At 37.8% G+C, this 26172-nt stretch overlaps 1 protein-coding gene across 3 annotated transcripts in view; it reads left to right on the plus strand.

Moving 5' to 3' along the window:
* Window positions 1-26172, plus strand: part of Grm5 (glutamate metabotropic receptor 5) — a 427374-nt gene that overhangs the window by 376802 nt on the left and 24400 nt on the right. For all 3 annotated transcript variants that reach the window (XM_076843895.2, XM_076843896.2, XM_076843897.2), the window contains exon 7: window positions 2349-3288. In XM_076843895.2, coding sequence (XP_076700010.1) covers window positions 2349-3288 — 940 coding nt within the window. The remainder of the gene's footprint in view (window positions 1-2348; window positions 3289-26172) is intronic.

Consider the following 26172-nt stretch of genomic DNA (forward strand, 5'->3'; position numbering starts at 1 on the left):
GTAAGCAATTAAAATTTAGCAGAACAAAGGGGTAAAAGTAAAGTCCTTAAAGTAAATATTGATGTTTTTTAGTAGATTATTTTAGCTAATGAAAGTATTCCTGCCTCACACCACTTCTACCCACAATGTTTCCTATATCAGTAAATTCTTGTGGATATTAGTAGTTTCTGACTTACCAGTGGAAACAAGTCTCTACATAATTAACTGTAGTAGATAATAAATTTGATTGTCAAATAATGCTATAAATAATCTTTTGTACAAGAATAAAGAATGATTAATTTTTCTCTTTATAAAGTATTTTCTATAAGGAACAAATTTTTAAATATAAACCTAAGCTCTATAGCCTACTAAGGCATCAGAGACTGTATTTTAGCATATAAGCATCACATATGGACATGGATATCTTAAAATATAGATACTGATATATTCATTAGCAGTAACATATGCATTTATTTATAATTAATGATGTTATACTTAATAATTATCTTGTGTTTTGTCTGGGATATCCTCAAAATTTTAAAAGCTAAGAGAACTTTGTTTCAATACTAAATGCACACTTAATTAGAATAAGAATACATTTTTCTATAGGACCAATTTTTCAAAATGTGTTGAGGAGCTCAAGCTAACTCACAACTCTTACTGAATCCTTAATGAATTTAACCATAATACTTAACTGTAATACTAATGCTATTATCTGGACCATGAGATCTTGAGGTAGGAGACCAAAGGGATAGAAATAATAGGAAGAAGGAAAAAAAAAAACATTTCCTTTATTTCCTTTCAGCAACAGAGCTGCCCACGGGCATATTTTGGAAGAATCACATTCTTCTTGATCATCAGTAGGTGGTGTTGTCTTCCCTAATTCCCAGTTACCATTGATATTCAAAGACATGGCAACACCCCAATCAGGGGAAATGGCAAGGTGATAGGAAAATCCTACTTTATATCAATTAATATTTTTTGTTTGGCTGCATATATATCACAAAATAAGTGAAGTAGCTTTAGGCAAAGGAAATATGCACATACATAATCCAGAGCTAATAACCGGTTTCATGGTTATCAGGAATCTACACCCCCCCCCCGAGTTTCTCTTTCAAACCCAGAAAATATTTTTTATCCTTAACATTACTTCAAAGAGTAAGGTAATTGCTGGAGGTCCAGACATAGCCTTTATGTTCTAGGAAGCAGATGAAAGAAACAAGAAAATTTGAAGTGTGTCCTCTCCAAGATGAATCATTTTCCTTTAAGGAATCCTCTCTTTACAACTTATTTGCTAAAACCTATACATCTGCCACATTTGACAGCAGGAAAACATTGTATTTGAGTTGCATCTTTTATCATCCAAAATAAAATTGTATATCTGTTGCTGTGGGAAAAGGGAAAAATGGATCCTTACAGTCAATTAGTAATCTCTGCCATATTCCCTCAATGTTCATGGTCCTGGTTTCTTGCCTCCTTTTCTACTCAATGAAGCTATTATCTCAATTCAATTTAAAACAAAAAATAAACTTTGTATTATGGTAATAATTGTCCTAGAGCAATGGTTCTCAACTGACATAAAAATAGGGTTAGTGATGCACACTAACAGCACTTGGAGTGTATTTCAAAAATTACAATGCCCAGGCAATTCCCAATCCAATTAAGTCAGAAACTTCAGCAATGAAACAGACCTCAGTATTTTTTTTTAAATCTCTAGGTGATTCCTGAATGCATCCAGGTTTGAGAACCATTGTCCTAAAGAAATTTAAAAAGATGACAGATAATCCAAATGATGCCATATTCTATCATATTTTTCTTCTACATAATGAAGTAATATAAAAAACTGCATGCCTTAAGTACACAAAAAGGTTTGTGAGTGGAGACAATTCTCATGGTTGTGAGTTGTTTACCTTTCTGTTCTGGAGTTAAGAGTCAATTGTCAGTCTCTAAACCGATAAATTAATGTCATTCTGTATCAATGCAACCCTCCAGTCATATAATTCTCAGTAAGGATGCTGCAAGTGAGAAAAAAAGAGGTCAAAATATTCATTTGTTCATTCAAAAAATAGTATTCAGGTACCTACTCTGTGCTGGACACTGCGAAAAGGGTCTCAAATATTTTTATGAGGGCAAAGAATATGTTTATCATTATTTTGTTTCACAACCTAGAACAGTTCTTAACACCCAGTATGTAGTCAATAATAGAAAGATTTTCTGATTGAATTTTTAAATGAATTAAGAAACAGTGAAGTTAGAAAGGTAGATGAGAGATACACTGAAATATTCATTAGCAGCTGCTTTTATCTTAAGGATTTGCAAACCAAGTAATGTTCTCTCCCTTTTTTCAACATGTGTCTGTGTCTCTGCAGGTTGTGATTTGATCCCAGTACAGTATCTTCGCTGGGGTGACCCTGAGCCCATTGCAGCTGTGGTGTTTGCCTGCCTTGGCCTGCTGGCCACCCTGTTTGTTACTGTAGTCTTCATCATTTATCGTGATACTCCAGTAGTCAAGTCCTCCAGCAGGGAACTCTGCTACATTATTCTTGCTGGTATCTGCCTGGGCTATTTATGTACCTTCTGCCTCATTGCGAAGCCCAAACAGATTTATTGCTATCTTCAGAGAATTGGCATCGGTCTGTCTCCAGCCATGAGCTACTCAGCCCTAGTAACCAAGACCAACCGCATCGCGAGGATCCTGGCTGGCAGCAAGAAGAAGATCTGTACCAAAAAGCCCAGATTCATGAGTGCCTGTGCCCAGCTGGTGATTGCTTTCATTCTCATATGTATCCAGTTGGGCATTATTGTGGCCCTTTTTATAATGGAGCCTCCGGATATAATGCATGACTATCCAAGCATTCGAGAAGTCTATCTGATCTGTAACACCACCAACCTGGGAGTTGTCACTCCTCTTGGATACAATGGATTGTTGATTCTGAGCTGTACCTTCTATGCGTTCAAGACCAGGAATGTTCCGGCTAACTTCAACGAGGCCAAGTATATCGCCTTCACAATGTACACCACCTGCATTATATGGCTGGCCTTTGTGCCAATCTACTTTGGCAGCAACTACAAAATCATCACCATGTGTTTCTCAGTTAGCCTCAGTGCCACAGTGGCCCTAGGCTGCATGTTTGTGCCGAAGGTGTATATCATTCTGGCCAAACCGGAGAGAAACGTGCGCAGCGCCTTCACCACGTCTACCGTGGTGCGCATGCACGTAGGGGATGGCAAGTCGTCCTCTGCAGCCAGCAGATCCAGCAGCCTAGTCAACCTGTGGAAGAGGAGGGGCTCCTCTGGGGAAACCCTAAGGTAAAATGTGTGGGGGCACAGTGGGATGCGCTGCTACACCGGAAGCAGCGGCATTTGCCATCTTAATATGGAGAGACCCGAGTGAATGAAGCAATGGGGGGAAGAGTGCCTTAGGGCTTGGGACCTATTCATTGAATGGTTTTTGTGAGGTTAATAAAATGCAAGTCCACTTATTTGGTCCAAAGATAAAACATATGGAAGTTGAGATTGCAGATAAAGCAAAAAGGTATAGACAAAGCAGAGTGAGTTCAGGGAAAGTGGAGTAAAATCACTGGGCCAAGACAAAGATCTCCAGGTCCTGAGAACACAAAGATATATTAAGAACTAAATTTTAGCTCACAAGACTAGAGAAGATTATTGTGAATAAATATTATCCTAAGAACAAAGTGCCAAGAGTCTTATGCATCTGACAGCACTTGAATGTGCCTGAACCTTTACTGAGAGGAGCTCTCAACTGCTCATCCCATAAAGACTTGAAGATGTAATTGCATTTTAGTTTTTAATAGGTAAGTTGCACTCTTTGAAAAATGTCTGAATAGCTGAAAATAGCAAAAACAAACAAATACCTTTGCATATAACTCTTTTAACTCATCAATTTCCCAATTCTCTTTTACCTGTTGTCCCATCACAATCTAAGTTCACTATCATGAACAGCAACTACTAGGTGATTTCTGTCTGAAAGCAATCTAGATGCGATAGCCAATAAACAATTTCCACGCTGTTAGGGTCTTGCTTATGTTATAACTGACCCAACACGTTAAATGACATTGAGATCATATTATCAGTGGCTTGAGAAAAAATTTCAAGGTATTAAAAAGGCTACATAGATTGTTGACAAGGAACTTCTTATTCCACAGATCCATAGATTGGGAATAAAGATTTCCTCTCTTTAAGAATCTCCACATCAAAAAAGCTAGTCAGGGCATCAGTCCCAAAAAATCTACTAGATTTAACAGTATTTCTAAAAGCTGGATAAATATAATGGAAGATAAATATCTTTTGAATGGAAGATAGATCTCTAAACAATATTGCTTGAACTAGTCTCCTATACCATCATTTATCCTGCATGAAAATCCTACTTTTCAGTTGCCCTACTTTTTCAAAGCATGAATTATGTGATGGTAAAGATACTGCCTCCATCAAGGTTTGGAAACGATTCACAGGATACTTGAAGAAGTTTATCCATGAGGCCCAATTATTTGTATTATAAACTTTTACCCATACCTCATTCAATTCCTTCCTTTTTCTGCTTCTCATCTCTTTCCTTGCACATTGTGCAAGATATCCATCAAATCATAAATTGTATCTTTCCCTTCTTCAATAAATCCCAGCAATGCTGTGGTTTGTACACAGAAGATCTTCCATATACCTAACCTTTCAGCACATTTTCTATCCATCTTCCTGACTCCTCTATGAAACATTCTTTTCCTAAACTTCTGCAGGATCAGCTTTTCATCTTTGGCCAAGAAAATTTTTCACAAACTTTTATTTTATCACCCTTTATTCAAACAAAATCTTCCAGGGAAGTCTAGGAGATAGCGAAAACAGACAATTTGGCATAGGGAGGAATTGTGAGTCTCTTTTTCAGCACTGCCAAGAACTCATCAGGGAAGACTCTTTAGAGAGATAGCTTGAAGTAATGGCAAAGAACACTGGTTGTGTAACATGTTGTCCTTAGTTTGAACACTGGCACTGGCATTTCCTCTCTCTGCACCTTAATTTTTTCATCTGATAAATCGGGATCACTGACTTCAGAGGACTATGATAATGAAGGAGATAATGTCTGTAAAGGTTTGACAGCTAATTGATACGTTACTCAAGGTAGCAGAATGCTGTGCTAGACAGCACTGGACTTGTATCCTGGCAACATCAACTACCATCAGTGTAATCTTAGGCAACTTCACATAACCTCTCTCTGTCTCAATCCCCACCTCTGTTAATTGAGGATCATGAAATACATACTTTGTAGAGTGTTTGTGAGGACTAAAACTAATACATGTAATATCTGCCACATAGTAATTCTTAAGTATGTTATTTTAACTTGACAGTTGACAGTTGTCAGCATTCCTTCATACTTGAAAGTCACGGTGTCAGAAATGTAAGCAAGATGATATTAATAATGAAAAGACCTTCATAAAGGCAATACATATCTGTAGAGGCTTTGCCTATTCGTCTGAATTTCTCAGGGCATCTCCATCTTTGCAAGGTCTAGTCCTTACCAAAATGCCTAGCACACTCGTGTTTCAGCTTAAGCAGTGGTTAGCTCCTTGGAAGTGGGATCTTGTCCACAGTATTCATCACTGTCTCCTTAATGCCTACCAATACCTAGAAGGGTGCATCATACATAGAAGATACTCAATAATGATTCATTGGTATGTTTGATGAATGAATGAATTTCAGAAAGTGGTTATATAGCAGGTATTTTTGGTTTTGCTTGTCTCTAAGTGTGCATACTACTCCTCAGTGATTCTATTAACTGTTATTAGATTACGTCTGCACTGTACTGTATTGCAATATCCCTCATGCATTTGTAGTCATCAGTCTCTGCTCAAGAATTGGGTCACTGATTATGTTAGATATCATGTTCCCCTAGTAACACTTGATCAATATTTTCAACTATTTTGTTTCTATGTTGGTAAACAAAAACACAAACAAAAACAACAGATTTTACTGATAGTGCTAATAGAAACAAAATTTTTGAGGATTTTATGACAATGTTTTAACTTGCCCTGTAGTTCCTGATGATCAGATATCATAATCAGTACATTTGAGTATTAAAAATCTCAAAAAGGGCAAGGAGGGACTTTTGATAGTTTATGGGTTTTCTTTTTTATGATCTTGAATAAACCTCAGCCCATCTACATGATTATAACAAAGAGACATTACAATCTAATTATGCAGAGATTTTTTGGCCATTAATTAAGATATGTAGGCTGGAACCTGCTGTTGATATGGAGAAGAGATAGGGCAGAGAAAGAGATCATCCTCTTGCATCACATACATTCCTGTTGCTCTTTTAAGCTGCAGTCCACAGAGAGAGATGAAACTAAACATCCTTTCCTCCATGGTTTCCATCAGCCCCTAATCTAAATATTTCTTCTCTATGACACAAAATCAATATGTTCAAAGTGCTAATCTAGCATTTATCACATTGTAGGATATCACTAGTTATGCTAGAATTTTACCTCCCCTTCAAATTTGCAATTGCATGTATGTCTGTGTGTATCACATTATCTGTCGCATTGGAACTTAAATAATGGGGAATAAATTAGTGTGAGTGTTAGTAATAACTGCACATCATTCCTGTTTTGAGGATTAAAAGAGGTAGTATGCACTAAGTGCTTAGTAGCAGCACATAAAAATTATTTAATATATTATAGCTAAACCTTTAAAATCAGATTTAACTGTGAGGAAGAGAAAACTTTTTTTAAGAGGCTGTTGAATCTATTTTAAGAAAACCTATTTTAGGATATGATTTGTTTGAGTTTCATATTCTTTATGGTACAAGAAGCATGGAGGCCCAGCATGTGATGTTGGCTTAGAGATGCCAGTGCCAGCACCTCTGCCATTCTCTTGGCTGATAGCTGCAATATAGCTGTCATGGCTATGAAATGCATCCTTTTTATTAAGAGAATGAATGTCTTTTCAAGTCTTATAAGAATTTCCCTTCCATCTCATTGTTTGAGAGTGTCTTAAAGAGCTGCAATAGGACCACAGGAAAGTGTGCACTTAGCCTTGTCAGACTCTTCAATGGAAACTGCATGGGAAAAAGGATGACAGTACTCACTGGAAAAGCCAATGAATTGTGTCTGCCACGGAAACTGGTAGTACCTACTAGTAATAGTGGCCATAGTAATAAAAGTCAGGAATAGAGGAAAGAAAAAGAAGTAAAGAAGCAACACAAAGGGGATTAAGAAAAAGTAAAAATTAGAATAGTCCCCCAAAGTAGTTTATTATCCACTGACCATATTCTGCCACCTTGAAAAATATTTATTAGTCTAACATTTATAATTATCACAAACTATTGCAAGAGGAAGCATCATCCTTCTCATTTTTCAGATGAGAAATTTGAGGCCCAGCATAGATCGACCGGCCTGTCATCTCATAATTGGTAGGTGATGGAGCAGTTTTTAATTCAAGTCTTAGCATATGGTCACTAAAGTCGAACATTTACCACAATATATTCTTTAGAAAATGTCTCACAAATTACTCCATGAAACAGAATATTTTGTGAAATCATCTGGATAAAAAACACAATTCTCTTATTAGATAGAAAGACTGAAGAGTCTTACAGTTCAGAAACCACTAATTTATTAACAATTTCCAATCATTTTCTACACTTATTGTACATAGGGCCATGTTTTTCATAATGTTATTATGAAGAATTGATGCTCCTAGGGGCTCTGTTTGAAAAACATCATCACACCTAAGAAGATGACATGTTTATGGTACCTTGAAGAGTAGTTCATATTTACTGAGTCAGTAGCTGGAGGAACCAACATCTACCTCTGGTCTTGGGGACAGAATCACTTTGAGATCTCTGAGAGCCTAAGGAAATAACAGAGCTAATTCTAACAGAGCTAGCAGTTTTTGTGAGGTTAAATGGGCTCACCCTAGAGCACAGAGAAAAGTGCCCAGAGTCAGTCATTCGGTTCACTGAAATAGCAAAGAGAGATTTTTATTTAAATAGGAATGAGTCACTATAGAGTTTTTTATACAGAAGCATGCTATTTATGCCATCAATGTATAGAGGTCCCTGTGATTAACATTCTGGTTCTAGTCACTAATTTCCAGCATGACATGGAGCAGCATCAAATCATTGTCAAGCAGATAATGTCAGGCTTCTGTTTAAGGCATTCACTTCAGCGGCAAATTGACAAATGAACACAAACCCTTTTCTGACCTAAACAAAGCATTTAATCTGATGAGTCCAAAGTTCTGGCTGTACATGATGCAGAATTTCCAGCAACATGGGGCTGGAGCTTTAAAATATAGTGGGCCTTTTATGACTAAATTAATTACAGAGGCCTAAAGCTCTAAATCACAAATTTTCTCAAAAGGTGAAACCCTCTCTTGGGATTCTAGTCAGGTGTAAGAATCATTAGTGTTGTTGCCTCCACTTTAACTTAATTTTAGAAACTATCATTTGCCACTTTTGTTTTAATTAAGTAATTAACTTTGCTTTAATTAACATTGTCATGAGGGCTCACTTAGGCTGTCTGTTAAAGCAACTGCTAGCCTTTCCATATTCAGTAACCAAATTACAATATGCCTGGAAAATTGAGTCTCTTGTGTGAATTTCAGTATACCTCAACCATTATCAGAGCTTTAATGATTTCAATCACTTAGATTTCATTAAAAGGTTATTAGTCTTCATGAAGTGATATTTGTGCTGTTTCTTTCTCCAGAATCCTTGGCCTCTTCCTTTTGTTTTTCTAGATCCTATTTATCTTCCAAAGCCAAGAGTCCTCAATGAAACCCAATCAGATTAATTAATCTTGCAGTGTTTACCTCATCCAGCCTCTAAGAGCATTTATTGTGTACAGTATACATTCGGCACACATTCCTTGTATCTTCTTTATATATTATTTATTCATAGAAATTTGCTGAGGGATGAGCATTTCTGGGCACTCTTCTAGGCCTTAGAGATATAGGTATTGTTTCAAAAATTTTCCATATATATATATATATATATATATATATATATATATATGTTATATATATAAAATATTTTTACAACTGTCTAATGCTGTTGTAAATGTGTTTATGTATCCCTTATTTGCCTAGCACAAGTGCTCAATGATAGCACACATAGTAGGATATATGGCTTTCAAATCTATTGAGCCACAGCTCACAAGATTCACACAACCATCACAATGAAGAATAACTTTGTTGATTTGATTGGCCATATTTTATCTTAAAATACTTTGTTATAAAAATATAAGATACTTTTTGCCTAAATCCAGACTTTTAAATCAAGCTTCCATTGAGTGCCTGCTCTATGTCAATCACTTTTCCCATCCTGGGGACAAAGATAAATGAACAACAGATTTTGAGGCACTTTCAGCCTCTCAAAGAAAACTGAATTGGAAACAGGCAAGTTAAATAAAGTGATACTGTGCTATGACAGGAGTCTATGGGGGAATAGAGGGACCCAAATGTAGAAGTAGTAAATTCTGTCAGGAATTAAAAATAAGCTATAAAAGATTCAGTTCAAACAAGAAAAACTATCTAAACATTTGATTCCCTATTTAGAAGCCTTCAGCCTCTCCACTGAATAGGATAGAGCAAAGCCTAACTCTACTCCCTCTTAAGAAACACCCTTGTGATCTGATTTCCACCAACCAGCCTTGCTTCTGGCCACTTCCTGCATGACTTTCCATTGACTCCCGCCCTCAGTTTTGTTTTCAGGCCTTGTGTTAGCTTTTCATCACTGGCACAAATACCTGAGGAAAACAGCTTAGAGAAAGACTTATTTTGGCTCATGGTTTCATAGGTCTCAGTCCATGATTGGCTTTCTCTGAGTCTAAGGCAGAACATCATGGCAGAAGATTATGGCACAAAAAATCTGCTCAGCTCATGGTAGACGTGAAGCAAAGAGAGAGGAAGAGGAAGGGGCCAGGGACAAGACATTCCCCAACACGTGCTCTCAAGGATCCAGTCCTTCAACAAGGCCCTACCTCCCACAGTCTCCACCTCCTCTCTGTAATCCATTCAGCCATGAATGGATTAATTCACTGATAATCCGCCTCATGATACAATCATTGCCCAGTAGCCAAACTTCTGGACGTTGTTGCCTAGGGGACCAAAACATGAACCTCTGGGGATGTTTCAGATATAAATTATATGGCCTCTAACAAGAAAAACACATTGACATGAAATGCGCTCTTCCCTTCCTTATTCCAACTCAAACTTGATCAGCTCATCCTCATCTTAAATAACACTTCTGCTGAAAAGCCTGTCCTGACCTCTGTGACTGCTTTAGGTTCCCCATCTTACGACTGACATGAAACAGGTGCTTCTTGTTATAGAGTATGCTTTACCCAATGTTATAAGACTCCTGGACATATGCTCATATGCATACACACACACATGCAAATACTCACACTCTATCATGAACTCACTAAGAACGAAGAGCATGTCTTACTCATTTTCTGTGTCATTGGCCATGCAGCACATAGTCAATACTCAGTGATGTTTGTTAAGTGGATGGATGGATGATAGATGGATGGATGAATAATGATGTCTGAGCTGCATTGATTTTTGCCAGTGAAAAAGGCTGAAGATAGGAAATAATATTTGGTGAGTACTTGCCATGAGGCAGGTAGTGCTCTAAAAGTATTGAAACTTGTTCCCAAACAACCTATAGAGAATGCATTATGAGTCTTTCTATTTTAAAGTTGAGGAAACTGACATGAACAGAGCTAATTTATTTGCCCGGTGCATTCAGAGAATAAATAGATGAGGCAGAATTAGAATAAGAGAAGGCTGACTTCCAAGCCCATGAAGTGACCCTTAAATTGTTTCCCATTTCATCCCTTAATATTTGGTAGCTGGACTCAGGAAAACCGGGACTGAATGAGTGAAAATTGTAACACTTCCTCAAGGAGTATGCTGGAAAACTACTCCCTGGATCTTTATTTGTTTGTCCTTTTCTGACTCAGTCATACCTTCAACTAAACCTGATTTGATTTGTGTTGGTGTCTTCCATAAAGTATATAAAAGCCTCTAAGACAAAATCTGAAAATGTAAAGCTACTGGCATCTAGAAATTTAATGGTGACTTTGAAATACCTATACAACTTTTGTTTACAAGAATAAAATCTCATGTGTATTTACTATTTATTCACATGAATTATAAGAATTTATACTGCTTTTTTTGTATAATTCTTTTTGAAGGGTGGAATGTTTAATCTCAATTGAAATCTCATAAAATAGGCCAGGTTTAGTTTACAGGTTGGTTTAGTTCACTTTAACTCAATTTGTGCTTTCAGGGCAATAATTATGTCCTGGGTACATTGCTGAGTTCTGGGAGTATAAAGATAAGTAAGATAAAAGTCTTGCCCTTTGAAGAAGCTCACAGAATAGTGGAGAGACCAATCTCATACACATTATATTGTAGTGTATAAGTGATGAGGGAGATAGAGGCACAGGGAAGTGAAAAGTCACTGAGGAGAGAACTGAGTCCAATTCCAAAGTTCCTGGAAGGATGTCACCTGAGTTGGATCTTAAAGAATGATTAAATGATTCAAGTGAAAACGATGGAATGGATGGACTCACTAGGGAACAGCATGAACACCAGCCCAGCAAATGGAACATGATGATGCATGTAAGGCATTAAAAGCATATAAAATATATGCCAGCAGGTAACAGGAGAAGAGGCTGCCTGAAAGGAGCGAAGGAGGAGCATCTACTGTGTCCCGGGGCTGGGGGTGTGGCTCAGGGGGCTGGGGGTGTGGCTCAAGCGGTAGCGCCGCTCGCCTGGCATGTGTGCGGCCCAGTTAGATCCTCAGCACCACATACAGACAAAGATGTTGTGTCTGCCAAATACTAAAATACTGTGTCCCTAATTGCTTTAGCCTCAGGAGCCAGCTAGCTACATTCCAACCTTCCTTATTTCCTCTTGATAGCCTCTTTCATTTAGCACTCACCCACTTTAGAAATCCAGATCCCTCATACTCACAACCACTTTTCCAATACCAGCTGATACCTTCCTACTTCGTTCCCAATGAAAACATATGTGTCCTCCCCTGTTTTATCATCATGATTGTCAATGGTTTGCATCATCCTATATGCAGTAAACATTTATTAGTCAACTATTTTAGGAAAAGCTCTATGCTAAGTATTGGATCACATTGGCTCTTCATATAATGTTATTTTAAAATTTATTCTTAATCCATACATACAATTTGTATAATATTTGACAATAGAAAGTACTGTCCTCTGTATACAAATAAGAAAAAATAATAACAGGCACATTAGAGACAAAGCAGCTTTAGCTGGTGAACTGATAAATGATGTAACCAAAATTTTGGATTCAAACCCAGGTCTTCAAGGCTCTTTGCCATTCAGATATTGCCTCTCTGATGGACCCATTTTCTCAACTATATACCCCATTTTGCTGCTGCTGTTGTTAAATAAGGTCATCAAAAATGTATTTCTGCCATTTTTTGATACTGATATTAATCCCAGAGAAAGGGTCCTACAGGTGACCTGTTTGGGTATCTATACCAAACATTTTTCTTATTTGGTAAACAAGATGCAGCTTTGGCAAGATGGCATCATGAAAGTAGTGTGGTACAGGGAATTCAGCCTTGCTTAAGAGACACGTATTCCATTCTTGGCTCTGCCACTTATAAGCCAGACCCCAGACAAATCACTTGAACTCTCTGAGCCTCTAAACGGGGATAATAATATTCATCTCATGGGGTCTCTGGGAGCATGATACAGAGTATATGTCACAGTCCAGATCTAGGAGATGTCCATTTCCTTTCTCCTAATCATAGGGTCATCTCAGTTCAATTCCACCAACTACACAACTCTGATGACATAATGGAAGAATAGGTTCCATGACTTCATTCTTCAAGAAAGTTACTGAAACAGAAATATTTGACTTTGTAAATCTGCTAGAATTACTAGTGAATCATTGCTATATCCTACAGGGACATGACCCTCAAATTTTTCATTATATTCTTAGGTGGTAGGTTTTTATAAAGTTCTGTGTAAGTGCTTTTTTTTTTTTTCTCCCAGTAATGCTTTCCTCAGAGTTTAAAAGTGGTTTGGGGGATTTTGCTGTTTTTTTTTTTTTATTATTCCTATTGTGGTTTTGTCCATGGATTGATATTTTTTTATTTAAAAAAAAAAAACATAATTTTTAACTTGGTCCAGAACATGTGGCTTCATCTTAATTATGCAGAAATTAAATGCTGAAGCACTGTGGTAAATTTTATGCATTACATAATATGCAATTGACTTTGGTGAGGCAAGTTTGTGCATTTATTGTTCACTTAGTTTTTAAAAAAAAAAACTGAATAAAATATTCACAACACCTCTCATGTGCACAAACTTGCTTCTTGGTCTTGCTTTCTGATATCATGACAGCATACTCCAGATAGTTAAAGCTACCAGAGAGCATGGCTCCCCCTCTGCTGAGTTAAAATGGCGTAGCCAAAAATTCAAACAAATAAGGCATCTTCCCTATTTATTTATGTGATATTTTTAGTTTGAGAAAAAAAAGTAACCATGACTTGGTGAACAAGTCAATCAGTGAACAAACCTCAATCAGTCACTGACCTTGCTCTTCCAAAACAAACCAAAACTTAAAAGCAATGTGTGGTGAATAATTATAACAAAGCACCCAGTGAAAAAAATAATTACAGCCGGCATTTGTTAAGAGAGTCCAAATCATGGATGGAACATTACTCCATGTGTTTGGCATATCATTATTTTTATGGACTCAAGCTCTTCAAACCACAGTTTCTAGTTCAATGTGTCTAGGGTGGGACCAGAAAGTTTACATCTTTAACAAACTCCCAAGTAATACCGATGTTGCTGGTATAGGAATCACACAATAGATTTCCTTTGAAAACCATGGTCTCATATATACTAAACTCACAACAACCACATGAATCAGCTATTATTTGTACATCTGTTTTAAAAGTGAGAAAGTCAAAGCTAAGATGGTTAAGTGATCTGTCCAAGATTACATTACTGGTAAGGGGCACAAATAAGATTCAAACCCAAGATTGTCCGAATCTAACTGCCATATTCTTTCTATAATAGCAGGACTGATAAGCTTTTAAGAGAATATATCAAGTGGGTAATTGTTCCCTCATTCTTGTTTGCTTGATATTATGCTTTTTGCTTTGCAAACTCATTAAACTCAATAACATTGCTATCAGAAGAGGCTTTTTGCTGGTTGAGTTATTAAGTATACTTTCCACTCAATTCACCAAGTAAATTCTACAGCAGTCTCAAAGATGTCTCTAAAACATTCATCCAATTTCTCCCCTTCTGTTGGAGTGGAATACCTTCTTGCCCTCATGTCCAATCCAGAAGATAAGCTGTCATCCCTGTACAAACAGGTACCAAATAAATAGGTGCAAATAAATAGCTGTATCAGTGCCAGATGCAAAAATATGCTTAACTAACATGGAATGTGAAAAGGCTTTGGATATAATTTGGTTAGACTCTCAGCATGTGGTCATCATATAATATTGTCATAAGAATAAAGCCTAATCAAGGCAACAAATAAACCTTACTAAATCTTAGCGTGTAGAAAAAGGGAGGTAATAGAATAGTATCCATGTGGGTGTTCATTCTCTTTAGTAGCTAGAATAATAGCACCCAAACCTGTTCATGTTCTGTCTCTGGAACCTGTAAATATGTTACCTTCTGTGGCAAAAGGAATTTTGCAGATATAATTATGAAGGCTCTTGAGATGGAAAGATGATCATGGATTGTCCAGTAGGCCTAGTGCAACAGCAAAAGCCCTTATAGGGAGGAGTCAGGGGTATTAGAGTCAGAGATTTCAAAATATTCCTTGCCTGGCTTTGAAAATGAAGGAAGAGTCTAGAAGTCAAGGAATGTAGGCAGCCTCTAGAAGCTGGAAAACACAAGGAAATGAATTGTCCTTGGAGTTTCCAGGAGAAACACAGCCCTGCTGTCTTTATGACTGTAGCTCATGAAAGCCACTTCACATTCCTGAGATAATATTTTATGTCTCTAAGTTTGTGGTCACTTGTTACAATAAACAACTGTTATATGTCTATAAAACCTGGATCCCACATGAATGATCCTATCTATAAAACTCACTAAAAACAGATTACTGGATCAGGTAAAGGGATAGAATATTTTGTCTTCCACACCCCAAACTCCTGAGTGTGTATCACAAAGGTCACTGTCTTCATGCCACAGCTTCAACACAATTACTCTATCAGAGGCCACTGAGGGAAAGAACATTCTCCTAACTGATCTCTGAGTTGGCTCTGAGTAGGTGCTTTGTAAATTGCTGTTGTAGTAAATCAGGAGGTTCAAAGGAGACCAAGCTCTCCTGAATACTTCTCCCTCATGCTCCTCAAGGGGAAACAAATCTGCATTGTAGTAAACTATCCATATTAACTCTCCCTATGCTATGTCCTGTCCTCTTCACTTTGACACCAAGGTCTTGGGCAGAAGCTGAAAAGAGCAGGGTCACAGTTGACACATTGGTGAGAATCAGACAGGTATGCTCTGATCCTGGCAAAAGCATTATGACATTACACAAAAATGCATAAAAATGAGAGAAATTTGAATTCAGAGTGAACTGTGGACAAGTCTCTTAGGAACCACCAGCCATTGGGTATAGCCTGTTGCTGAGAATGGACTAGGGCAAAAGCCAGTTTTTGTCCTTCATGCACAGAGCTAGTCATACCTTCCAGGACAGCAAAATGAGAACCAAATGCTTTATCCCAAATGGACTAGTAAGCACTTTCCCCTTTGGTTGATTAACTAATGAAAATACAAGAAAATACATGATTTCAACATTCAGTAACAACAGAATTCTAACTTTAGGACTTGTTTTAATCTAAAAGATGTTTGAAATTGTCTGATGGTACTTGCAAAAAAACTGAGCAAATTGACTTCAGGAAAGAATTTACAGGCCCATTAGCAGAATGCTAATGTGCTGAACTGGAGCTAAGCAGATGCAGCCTTCTGATGTCTTGCCTTTCTTTTTCACCTTCAAACTCCAAATCCCTGCATCAAAGCACATGTTATCTAATTTCCCCTTGGACATTTCCAGAGCCTTTCATTTAATTGTATTCACTGTGCAGACACTGCTTTGTGACTGCATCTCCAGGGAGAATAGTGCCAGACAGACGGCGAGCTCTGGGCTGAAAGGAGCAGACAGCCTTTAAACTCCAGGGCATTTCTGACCATCCTTAGCGGTGCTAGTGAAGAGCCAGACCTTATGTGTCAAATGTTTACAGACTTTCTCCTACTGTCCTTGTTTCCTTCCCCCAACCACCCTCACCTCAGCCCCTAGCAGTCAGCAGACCAGGTCCCTTTCCTGTCCACTAGGTGGCAGACAGGTTATCTGGGCAGATCCAGTGGGAAAGAACATCTGGGCTTGTGTAGCAGTGGTGGAGGGCTGCCCCTGGAAGCTTGTACTGAGAGCTTCAAATGGGGACCCAGAGACACACCTTTGCAGGAGCATTGCTAATAGTAGATGTGTGTATTCCAAGTTGTACCAGCTGAAGACGGTTCCTAACACAAACTTCCCAATTTTATCAGTTGGCTTTCCTCATCATCACGGATACCACATTTCCATACCTGTAAAAATGATGTGGCATATTGCAGTTGGAAAAAAATCAATATCATCTTCTAGAATGTTGATATCAGATTCTAAAAACATATATGTTCATTTCACACACCATAAAGGAATCTTGCCTAAGTATTCTCCTACCTTTCAGTTTTGAAACCAGAAATGCCTCTCACTTCCAGTGCTGCTTCTTCAAACTCACTACTACTACTAAGATCTTCTATTAAATTGTCACTGCACTATGTGCCTATGTATACCATCTGCTTAATTTAATTCAGATCTTACAACAACTTTGCAAGGAAGGTGTGTTATGCCCCTTGTCGTGATGAGTACACCACAGGTGAAAGAGATGAAGAACTGAGGTGTTGAAAGGGCTAAACCAGGATTTGAACTCAGCTGATGAGGTTAAGATATTTAGCTCTAGAATTCATGGTTCTTTCTGAAGTTTGGCCTTCAAAAGGAAAAGCTCCTGTCACATGTTTTGTCACTCCATTTCTGGAGGGGAAAAAACATGGTAAAAGAGCAGTTAACTTTTTGCAATCCATGAATTTTAATGAGTTAGTGTACAACTCTTCATACCTAAGATATTGATGCACCAGAAGATGTTGGGGGTCTGCTAATGGGAATTAAGGGAGAAAGGAGACTGGTAATGGAGTTAAGCAGTTCCTGATTTTAAAATAAGACTCCTAGGCACACCAGCCAAAGTTTAACTAGGTAGAACCTGTAGGAGGAGAGGTGGAGGGCAGCAGGACGTAGAACAGGGACAGAGAGGAGGAGGATGTTGACTCTGAAAGCTAGCTTTTACTGAACATTTGTGATGTGTCCAGTAATATTGTCAATGTTTAGAATCTGATACTTTTGAATTATTAAAACAACTCCAGGAGGTAGATAACATAAGTATGGCCATTTTATAAATAAGGAAATTGAAAGATAGTGAGGTTAAGCAAATTGCCCAGATACATACAGGTAAAAAGCATTATATCCCAAGTAAGTAGTTTGGCTCTAGAATTCATGACTTCAACTACCCTAACATTAACATTAAATAAACACTAACATTGTATTTAAGAGGGTAGTAAATCCTTCATAGGAATCAATGAGAGGTGAGAATTGTTACAGTTTGAGAAACTGTCATTGCTGTAATTTGATTTTGGCCAGGCATCTTTCTGTTAACTCCTTGTAAAAGTAAACGATCGCTCACTGACCGGTTTTCTTCTGCTAGCCCTTTTCCTTACCACGTTCTCTTTCCAGGTTAACTTAAAGCCTGTCTAGAGAACTCTTTGGCATTATGATTCAGCTAAGTCCCACAAGAATAGGCTTGGTCATGAAAACAAGTATATACATGAAGAATATTTTAATTTCTTGCTGAAATGTGTGAGTAATGCAGGCAGCACTGATTCTAACAAAATTGGTAGAATGGGACACATATCCTAAGAACAGACACAAATTGTGTATATGGTTTCATTGTAATCACTCATGACATATTTTCATTTCCTTTTGACAAATAAACACTATTTCTACATTGTTCTCTTTAAAAAGGTGTGTGATACTAAAAGGTATATTTTTATAAGTGATCAGGTACAGTTCAAGTCAACAGATATTTCTTATACACCTATTTCATGCAAATATTTAAGTCCATTGTCAGAACCAACTGTATTTGATAATAAGATATTTTGTGTATATAAGACAGGTCATCAAAAGAAAATACTATTTTGACCTGGAAATTAAATTACTTCATTGTCACTTCTCCACACCTTATCATTGAAGTTTCTTCTTATATGTTCTCTTTGGGGGGAAAAAGTTGCAATTATTTTACTTTTCCTGACCTCTCACACCTTAGCAGTCATTTCCTGAACATGTTTTATATTATCTTTTGCATTCTCACCAATAGCACTAGGTGTTAGGTCCTCATTGCCTAATCTATGAATTATTGACATGATGTCCCAAATATTATGCCACCCTGTCTTCACAGCTGCCAGAGTGATCTTCCTAAAAGTACAAATTACTCAATCTACAAATTGATTTCAGTGTGTATAGACTCCTTTGTAAAATCTAAAATTTCTTCCCAAGGCTCAAAACTTTGATGATCTGGTTCCTTGATGATTTGACCTGAAAAACCTTGGATAGAGCTGCTAACTTGCCTCACCAAACCCATAATGTCCCACCAGTCTTCCTCTAATAGCCTGCAAACACATACAGTTCTACAGAGCCAAGCTGCAACAGTCTCCCCTGTGTACCATGCCTCAGCCATTTCATTAGTTGGTAGGCCTAAGTACACAGTGTGCTTCCAGCCTATGTAAATAGTGTACTTCCTGCCTCTTCTAATGCCTGTATTTATTTATTTATTTTACCTAGAAAACACCTTATAACCTTCTATTTCCTAACCCAAATATAACAACTCTTTTATAAACTATATTTATTGGACTTTCTGAATTTCCTAGAACTCATCAGGTTGTATATATTGTGTTTCCTTTTTTTTTTTTTATGATGGCCAAGCATAGTGTTCAATACCTGTCATACCAGTTACCTAGGTGGCTAAGCAGAAGAATCAGTTGAGTTAAAGAGTTTGAGAACAGCCTGGACAATATAGTGGGATCCCCATCTCAGAGAAAAAAAAAATGATATAATACTGTACATAATTATTGGTACAGTAGGACAAATTAATATATGTATACAATGTGTCATGGTAAAATTGGGATAATTAATATTGGTTTGTGTTTTTCTGCATTTTTTAGCACAGAGCATGGGGTTGTGTTCTTTGTCTCACGTATGTAAAGAATGAAATTCACAGACACAAGGGTGAGAGCAACGTAAAAGGATTTATTAGAATAATAGAGTTCTCAAAAGGAAGTGGGGGTCCCAAAAGAGGGATGGATACTGGAAAGTGACTGTTGTCTAGGAGTTTATATAGATTTGCAGGGTTAAAGAAGCTAGCTCCTGACTCAATTCTGGGTAAGGTACTCATGTCTACAGTTCGTAACATGCTTTTTGGTACAATCAGGTTACTTTGGCCCCCTTTTTAGAGGAGAGTCTGGGTACCAGACAGTAGATATCTCAACTATCTGTTTTTTTTTGCTTACACAGGAGTCAGCCTAACCTTGTTGTGGCCTGGTTTGTGTCTGTAATTTCTTAGCCTTGCAAACCAGAACTGTCCTCAAAGGAGCCCAAGTTGTAAGCTTCTTGTAAGCATTGCCTTCTATCTCCTAGCAACTAATTCCTAGCATTGTCTTCTATCTCACTAGCAACTAACACAGTGTCTTTTTTTTTAGAAAACTCTCTAAGAAATTTGTATTCAGTGAACAACAAAAATTTACTTTTCTAGGCTCTCTAGAGAAGGCTTAACACCTCATGACGAATCTGTACTCAATAGTTCATTTTTCAACGGGATAAGTCAACTGTTCCAGTCTCCCATACCACTGCCTGGTGATATACCAGGGTTGTGGGTGGGTTACAATGCTATGGATGATATATTTAAGATATTTTACTTTGGAGAAAGAAATGCTTTCAAATGATTAATTAAATGGTTTGGCTCTGCAATAATTGAAATATCTTTGTGGAGCTATAAAAGACTATGTCTGGATGATTATGATGAATTGCATATAAAACGCTCCCTCTGTATAATGAATTGGTATTCTGGAATGCTGTGATTACAATGAATTTTAATTTGTATGGGATACTAGTGGTCACATTTGTTACTACTTGAATCTGATTAAAATATTTTTGATTAACTGATAAAAATTAGGTAGTGAGGTAAACCAGCAAGTGTTTGAAATACCATCTTGCCGCTCCCAGCACCATCTTAAGAAATATTTCCTTTCTTTGAATTAGCCCTGCTTGGAAGTGGTCTAGCTGCAACATATCTGGGGCATGTAAGTCAGATCTCTTTCAGAACATAAAATTTCATATCAGAGAAAAGTATGCCTGAGGCATAATTCTGTGAGTTAATGAATCTTCCCTCAAGCTCCATTCCTTAGGTATAGAAAATGGAAGAAATAAACAAGGAAAATAAGGCTATCATTTTCTCTAGCTGTTGGACTAAAATAAGCTCTCTACTGTTACTTATAGCTGCAAAAACTGAAACTGAGAGAGAAGGAACATGTGTTCTAAGATTGTACTTGGATTGTAATTAAGCCAGTTTGAGCTTATGACTGGCAGCCGACTCCTGTGCTCTTCCCACTGCACCTCCTTGTATCCACCATTACTCCTTAACTGAATGTATGTTCCTGTTGATCTCAGAAGAGGGAATCGGGTATAGAGTTCAACTCTCAGTGATATATTAAGGAAACTCGCAGAGTACCTAGCATGGAAAAGAAGGCTAAGTCAAAGTATTTAAGCTGAGCACATAAGCATTTCAGTAAGAGGTAACAGGGGTTACCAAAATAGAATTTGAAGCCCTGTGAGGCTGCCCCCTGTCTCCTAACTGTAGGTATTACCTGCACTCAATCCATGGTCCTTGACTACTTTTTACTTCACTTCCTTTTGCAACACACAACCATCATTACATTCTCAGTTCTCATGTATTGTCCTCCTGGAGCTCTGAAAATGACAACCGGGCAGTTGTGTTTTCATACCTGTGATCAATACCCCAACCTCAATTCACCCCAAACTCATTGTTATGGTTTGGATATGAGGTGTTTCCCAAAAGCTCATGTGTAGGAATATTCAGACAAGAAATGATTTGATTGTGAGAACTATAACCTAATCAGTGAATTAATCCACCTGATGGATTTACAATTTTAATGGATTAATGGGTGGTGATTGTAAGCAGGTAGGGCATAGCTGGAGGAAGTAAGTCACTAGGGGTTTGCCTTTGGGGATTATATTATCCCTTGCTTTTGGCACTGAAGCTCTCTCTATTCCCCAGCTGCTTGAGCAGAGAAGCTTCCCTCTGCCATGTTCTTGTGCCATGATTTTCTGCTTCACCTCAAGCATAGAACAATGGAGTCAGCTCACCATGGACTGAACCTCTAAAACTGAAACTTTTCCTCCTCTAAATTGTTCTTGTTGGGTGTATTGGTCACAGTGATGCAAAGTTGACTAACATTCTCTTTTATTTTCTTTTTTATTGGCCCTAAATCTGCATTTATTTTCCTTGATTAGTAATCAGGCCCCTTCCAAAGACAACAAAACATATGCAATAGGCATGATTTCATTGCTTTATTTCACAACTACAGTATAACATCCTCTTCTATATCAGTAAATTCTTCTTCAATGATTTCTTCTTTCCATGTTTTTGTTAAATGTATCAAACTCTCCTACTTCCCACTTTCAAAAAGTAGCCATGCTTATTTTTCCTTGTCTTCAAATTAACTAATATTTAATCATGTATCAAATGTTATGGTGGGGCTGGGACTTTGGCTCAGTGGTAGCACACTTGCCTGGCATGTGTGAGGCACTGGGTTTGATTCTCAGCACCACATTTAAATAAATAAAATTAAAAAGCCAAAATAAAAAGATGCTACACAACTGGAGTTGTGGCTCAGTGGTAGAGCATTTGCCTAGAATGTATGAGTCCCTGGGTTTGATCCTCAGTACCACATATAAATAAATAAATAAATAGATCCATTGACAACTAAAAACATTTTTTTTTAAAAAACAAAGGTGCTATAGCAGGTTATTTTTAAATGGTTTGCTTTTCATGTTCATTTTTATTCCCACAGCTGCTGTACAAATTAGAATAGCTTATCTCTACATGTCTGAACTAACCTAAGAGTGAAAAATCCAACACATCTGACCAACTCCAAACTCTCCAGTGTCTCTTCTCTTCTGCTAAAAATACATGTCTGGCAACTCAAGGGTCTTTATGGGATCACCTTTCTTACCTTTTCAGCTTTATCTCATGTTTCTTTTAAGCCTAAATTTTCTTCAAAAATCCAGGCTGCTGCACACATGGACCTAAATCAGTGCTTGCACATTGCTGTTTCTACAGAGTATTAATTGTACATGAAACTCATTCTCATTCATCTTACCCATTCCAGCTTATGCCATTTATAATGTTATCCGTCACCACTCACTAGGTAGTCCACAGAAATGCTAAACATATTAAAGATGATCATTCACTTAGATGGCTATTACTATTAATACACATACACACACACACACACACATTCATCTTATTGAAGATAAAGAAAATGTCTTAGAAACAGATCATAGGAGAATTCTAAAGAATTTGCACTATATTTTAACATCTTGTTTTAGTCAACTGTCCCATTGCTTTGGCCAAAATACCCAACAACAACTTAGAGAAGAAAAAGTTTATTGGGCTCACAGTTTCAAAGGTCTCAGTCCATAGATGGTTGGCTCTCTTGCTCTGGGCCCAAGGTCAGGGAGCACATCTTGGGGGAAGGGCCCTGTACTCAAATCATGATGAAGTCAGGAAGTAGCAGGAGTGAGAAGGGGTCACAGGGAAGATGCATGCTTCCTGGGAAAGCTCTTAGTTATCTACCTCTTCCAGCTATGCCTCACCTGCCTGCAATTACCACCAGTCAGTCCCTTCAAAGTAGGATGAACTTACTAGTTTCAGCTCTCATAATCTAATCATCTGAAAGGTGAATACAGGAGCTTCAGGGGGACTCTTCATCCAAACCATAACACTGATTTTATTCACAAGTACACTGGCAATTATTCCTGATAATGTGCTATTTACCAGGAAATGTTTTAAGTTTTAAAAATAAAGTGGTGAACAAAACAAAATCTCAACCCTCACAGAACTTCAACAGTAGAGACAATGACAATAAACTATAAACAGATGCATAATGTTAATTGCTGTAAAGAAAAATGAAGCAAGATGAGATACTAGAGTGAGGTGAATTGGGAGTGATTTCATATATTTTTAGAAATGGTATCCTGAAGTAGAGGGAGCTAGCAGTGGTGTGGGGGTGGTGGGGGTAGTGCTGGGACTTAATTGGAGCAGGTTGTATTCCATGCGTTTGTGATAATGTCAGGGTGTAACCTTGTGTTGTATATAACTAAAAAGGGTAAATTTTAAAAAGAAATGGTATCCCAAGCAGCCTCTCTGAATACATTGAAGACAGAGAAGAGTGAAATAAGAACACAGAGATCTGGGTGGTAGAGGGAGAGTATTGCAGGCAGAGAGAAGAGCAAAGGAAAAGACCTTAAGGCAGGAACCAAACTGGCATTTTAGAGGGTGAGCAGAAAAGTCCTTGTGGTTGGAGTATCGCTAGAAAAGGAAATGATGGAAGGAGGAAAATGTAGAGTGGTCTTTGAGGATCAGACTAGGTGAGGTGCAAATTTTGTTTTGTTCTGAATGTGACAGGAAATGTCAGAATGTTTGAGAAGAGAAATTGCATGATAAGACTAGTATGTGAAAGAGAGCCTTCTAGTTTCTATAGATAGAATAGAAGGCAGAACAAGGAGAAGAGAAGTGAGAAAATCATCTAAGAGGCTGATCACTTCAACTAGAAATTACAATGATGAGTCTTAATGATTGATTTGATGTTATGTATAAAGGAAATTTAAAAATTAAAGATGATTGATAGGTTTTTTTTTCTATTTAATAGTATTTGAACCAGTGCAATTCAGTCTTGGGGAGGAGATATTTTAAGGGGATAATCAATAATTAAATTTGAATATATATGTCCAAGAATTAAGTTTGAAATAATATGTCCTATGAGCTTGGAGAAGTCCTGACTGAAGTCTAAAATGAAAAGGGTAGAATTAGGGGAGCATCTGTATTTGAAGATGATATTTTTCAATGAGAAAAAAATTGAGATGAGGTGGTAAGAATAAAAGAGAACAGGTTTGAAGAAAGATGTATTTGGCTTGGTAATTGTTAAATTTCAGACTTCTGAGAGTCATCTAAGTGGACAAATCCAAGAAGCTGCTAGGAAACCTGTGAAAAAATTAGAGTTTGGGATTTGAAGCACAATTTAGGAGAATCGAGGAAAGAGCCCAGAGACGAGGTAAATAAAATCTGAGAGCTGGACAAAGAATTTTTAGGTTAGTATCACCTGAATCACCTGAGACCCAGATGATCAATGGTACCATGAAAGGAAAAGAAGAATACTTCAAAAATGAAGGAGTGGCCAACAGTTACAGAGATGCCAAGGATAATGGTTAAGAGTCAACATCAGGCATGCAACCAATTTTTTTTTCTGGGAATTAATGAAAAGTGCTCACAGGTTCCATCTCTTTTCTTTTGGGGGACTACCAGGGATTGAACTCAGGGGCAGTTGACCACTGAGCCACATCCCCAGCCCTATTTTGTATTTTATTTAGAGATAGGGTCTCACTGAGTTGCTTAGTGCTTCACCATTGCTGAGGCTGGCTTTGAACTTGAAGTCCTCCTACCTCAGCCTCCTCAGCTACAGATATTACAGGTATATGCACTGTGCTTGGCAGGGCTCCATCTCTTTGAAGAAGTTCTTTGTCTCCCTGGACCAAGCAAGGATGGAAATCAGCATTCGTTGGTCATTTATAGCACTCTCATTGATGGATTCCATTGCATAAACTTTGTTATCATAGTCAAGATACCAGGATGCAGGTGGGGAACTCATAGCCAGGGACACTGTTGGTACCAAGAGAACTGAAACCCCATGCAAGCCTCCAACAAGCCTTTATTTGTGATGGGCAGTTCTTGGCACCCCACTTACTTGCTTATGCTTGGTTTGTGTTACTGAACTGAATAGGCTCTACAGCCACAGGTTTCTAAACTGGGGCATGTAGGAATAGGTTAAAGATTCCTAGCATTTGGCTGCACTGCTGGGGAGTGACACTGCTACCAGGACTGTGCTGACAAGTGCAGGTCCCCTGGGTCCTGAGATGTATATGATACAAGGCCCCCTAGAGGGCAGCAGAGACTCACAGGAGGGGGAGAAATGCCAGAGCAGGGGCTCCTGAGGAGCTTGACAAAAGGAAACACAAGGGGGCAATGCACACATTCATGGAGAATGAAACAGAAGTTAAACATAGTGAATTAAAGGTAGCCAACAAGATAAGGAGTAGAAAGGCCTAAGTTGTGCACCAGGCATCAAAACCACATGGGCTGGAAAAGAGAATAGTTGGCCAGATGTCAAAGAAAGCAGGATTCCCTTCTCAGTGATGGTTATTACCCCAGCAATAATGAACAGGTAGCATCTGTTGAGGACTATTATTTCCCACATTGTCTATCATGGCTAGATGACATTTTAAGAAAGGAATATATAAAAATGAATAAAATACTGTCCTTCCCACACATAACTCCTCTCCTCATAGTAGAGATATAAACAAATGTCAATTAAGAGTTATAAGTGTTTAAGTCTATGGAGGGGACACTAGAGGTACACACAAAAAAAGAAGCAATTATACGGAAATCAGCATTCATTGGTCAGTTACAGCACTCTCATTGTTGAGAAGGGATAACAAAAGCCACCAAGAAAGAAACCCAGATGATATGGATCCTGATTGTGGTGTTTCCTCTTTCCCCCTGTTTTCTATAGTTCTTGCCTGAAATACCATCTTTTTTTTTCCTTCTGATTAATTAATTCTTTCACTGATAATGTTCACACCCTCTCTTTTTTTTCTGGTACCTGGGTTTGAACTCAGTGGATACTTGACTACTGAACCATATTCCCAGCCCTTTCTTCTTAT

This window comes from Callospermophilus lateralis, chromosome 2 (genome assembly GCF_048772815.1).
Source record: "Callospermophilus lateralis isolate mCalLat2 chromosome 2, mCalLat2.hap1, whole genome shotgun sequence".
In the NCBI taxonomy this organism is placed as follows: Eukaryota; Metazoa; Chordata; class Mammalia; order Rodentia; family Sciuridae; genus Callospermophilus; species Callospermophilus lateralis.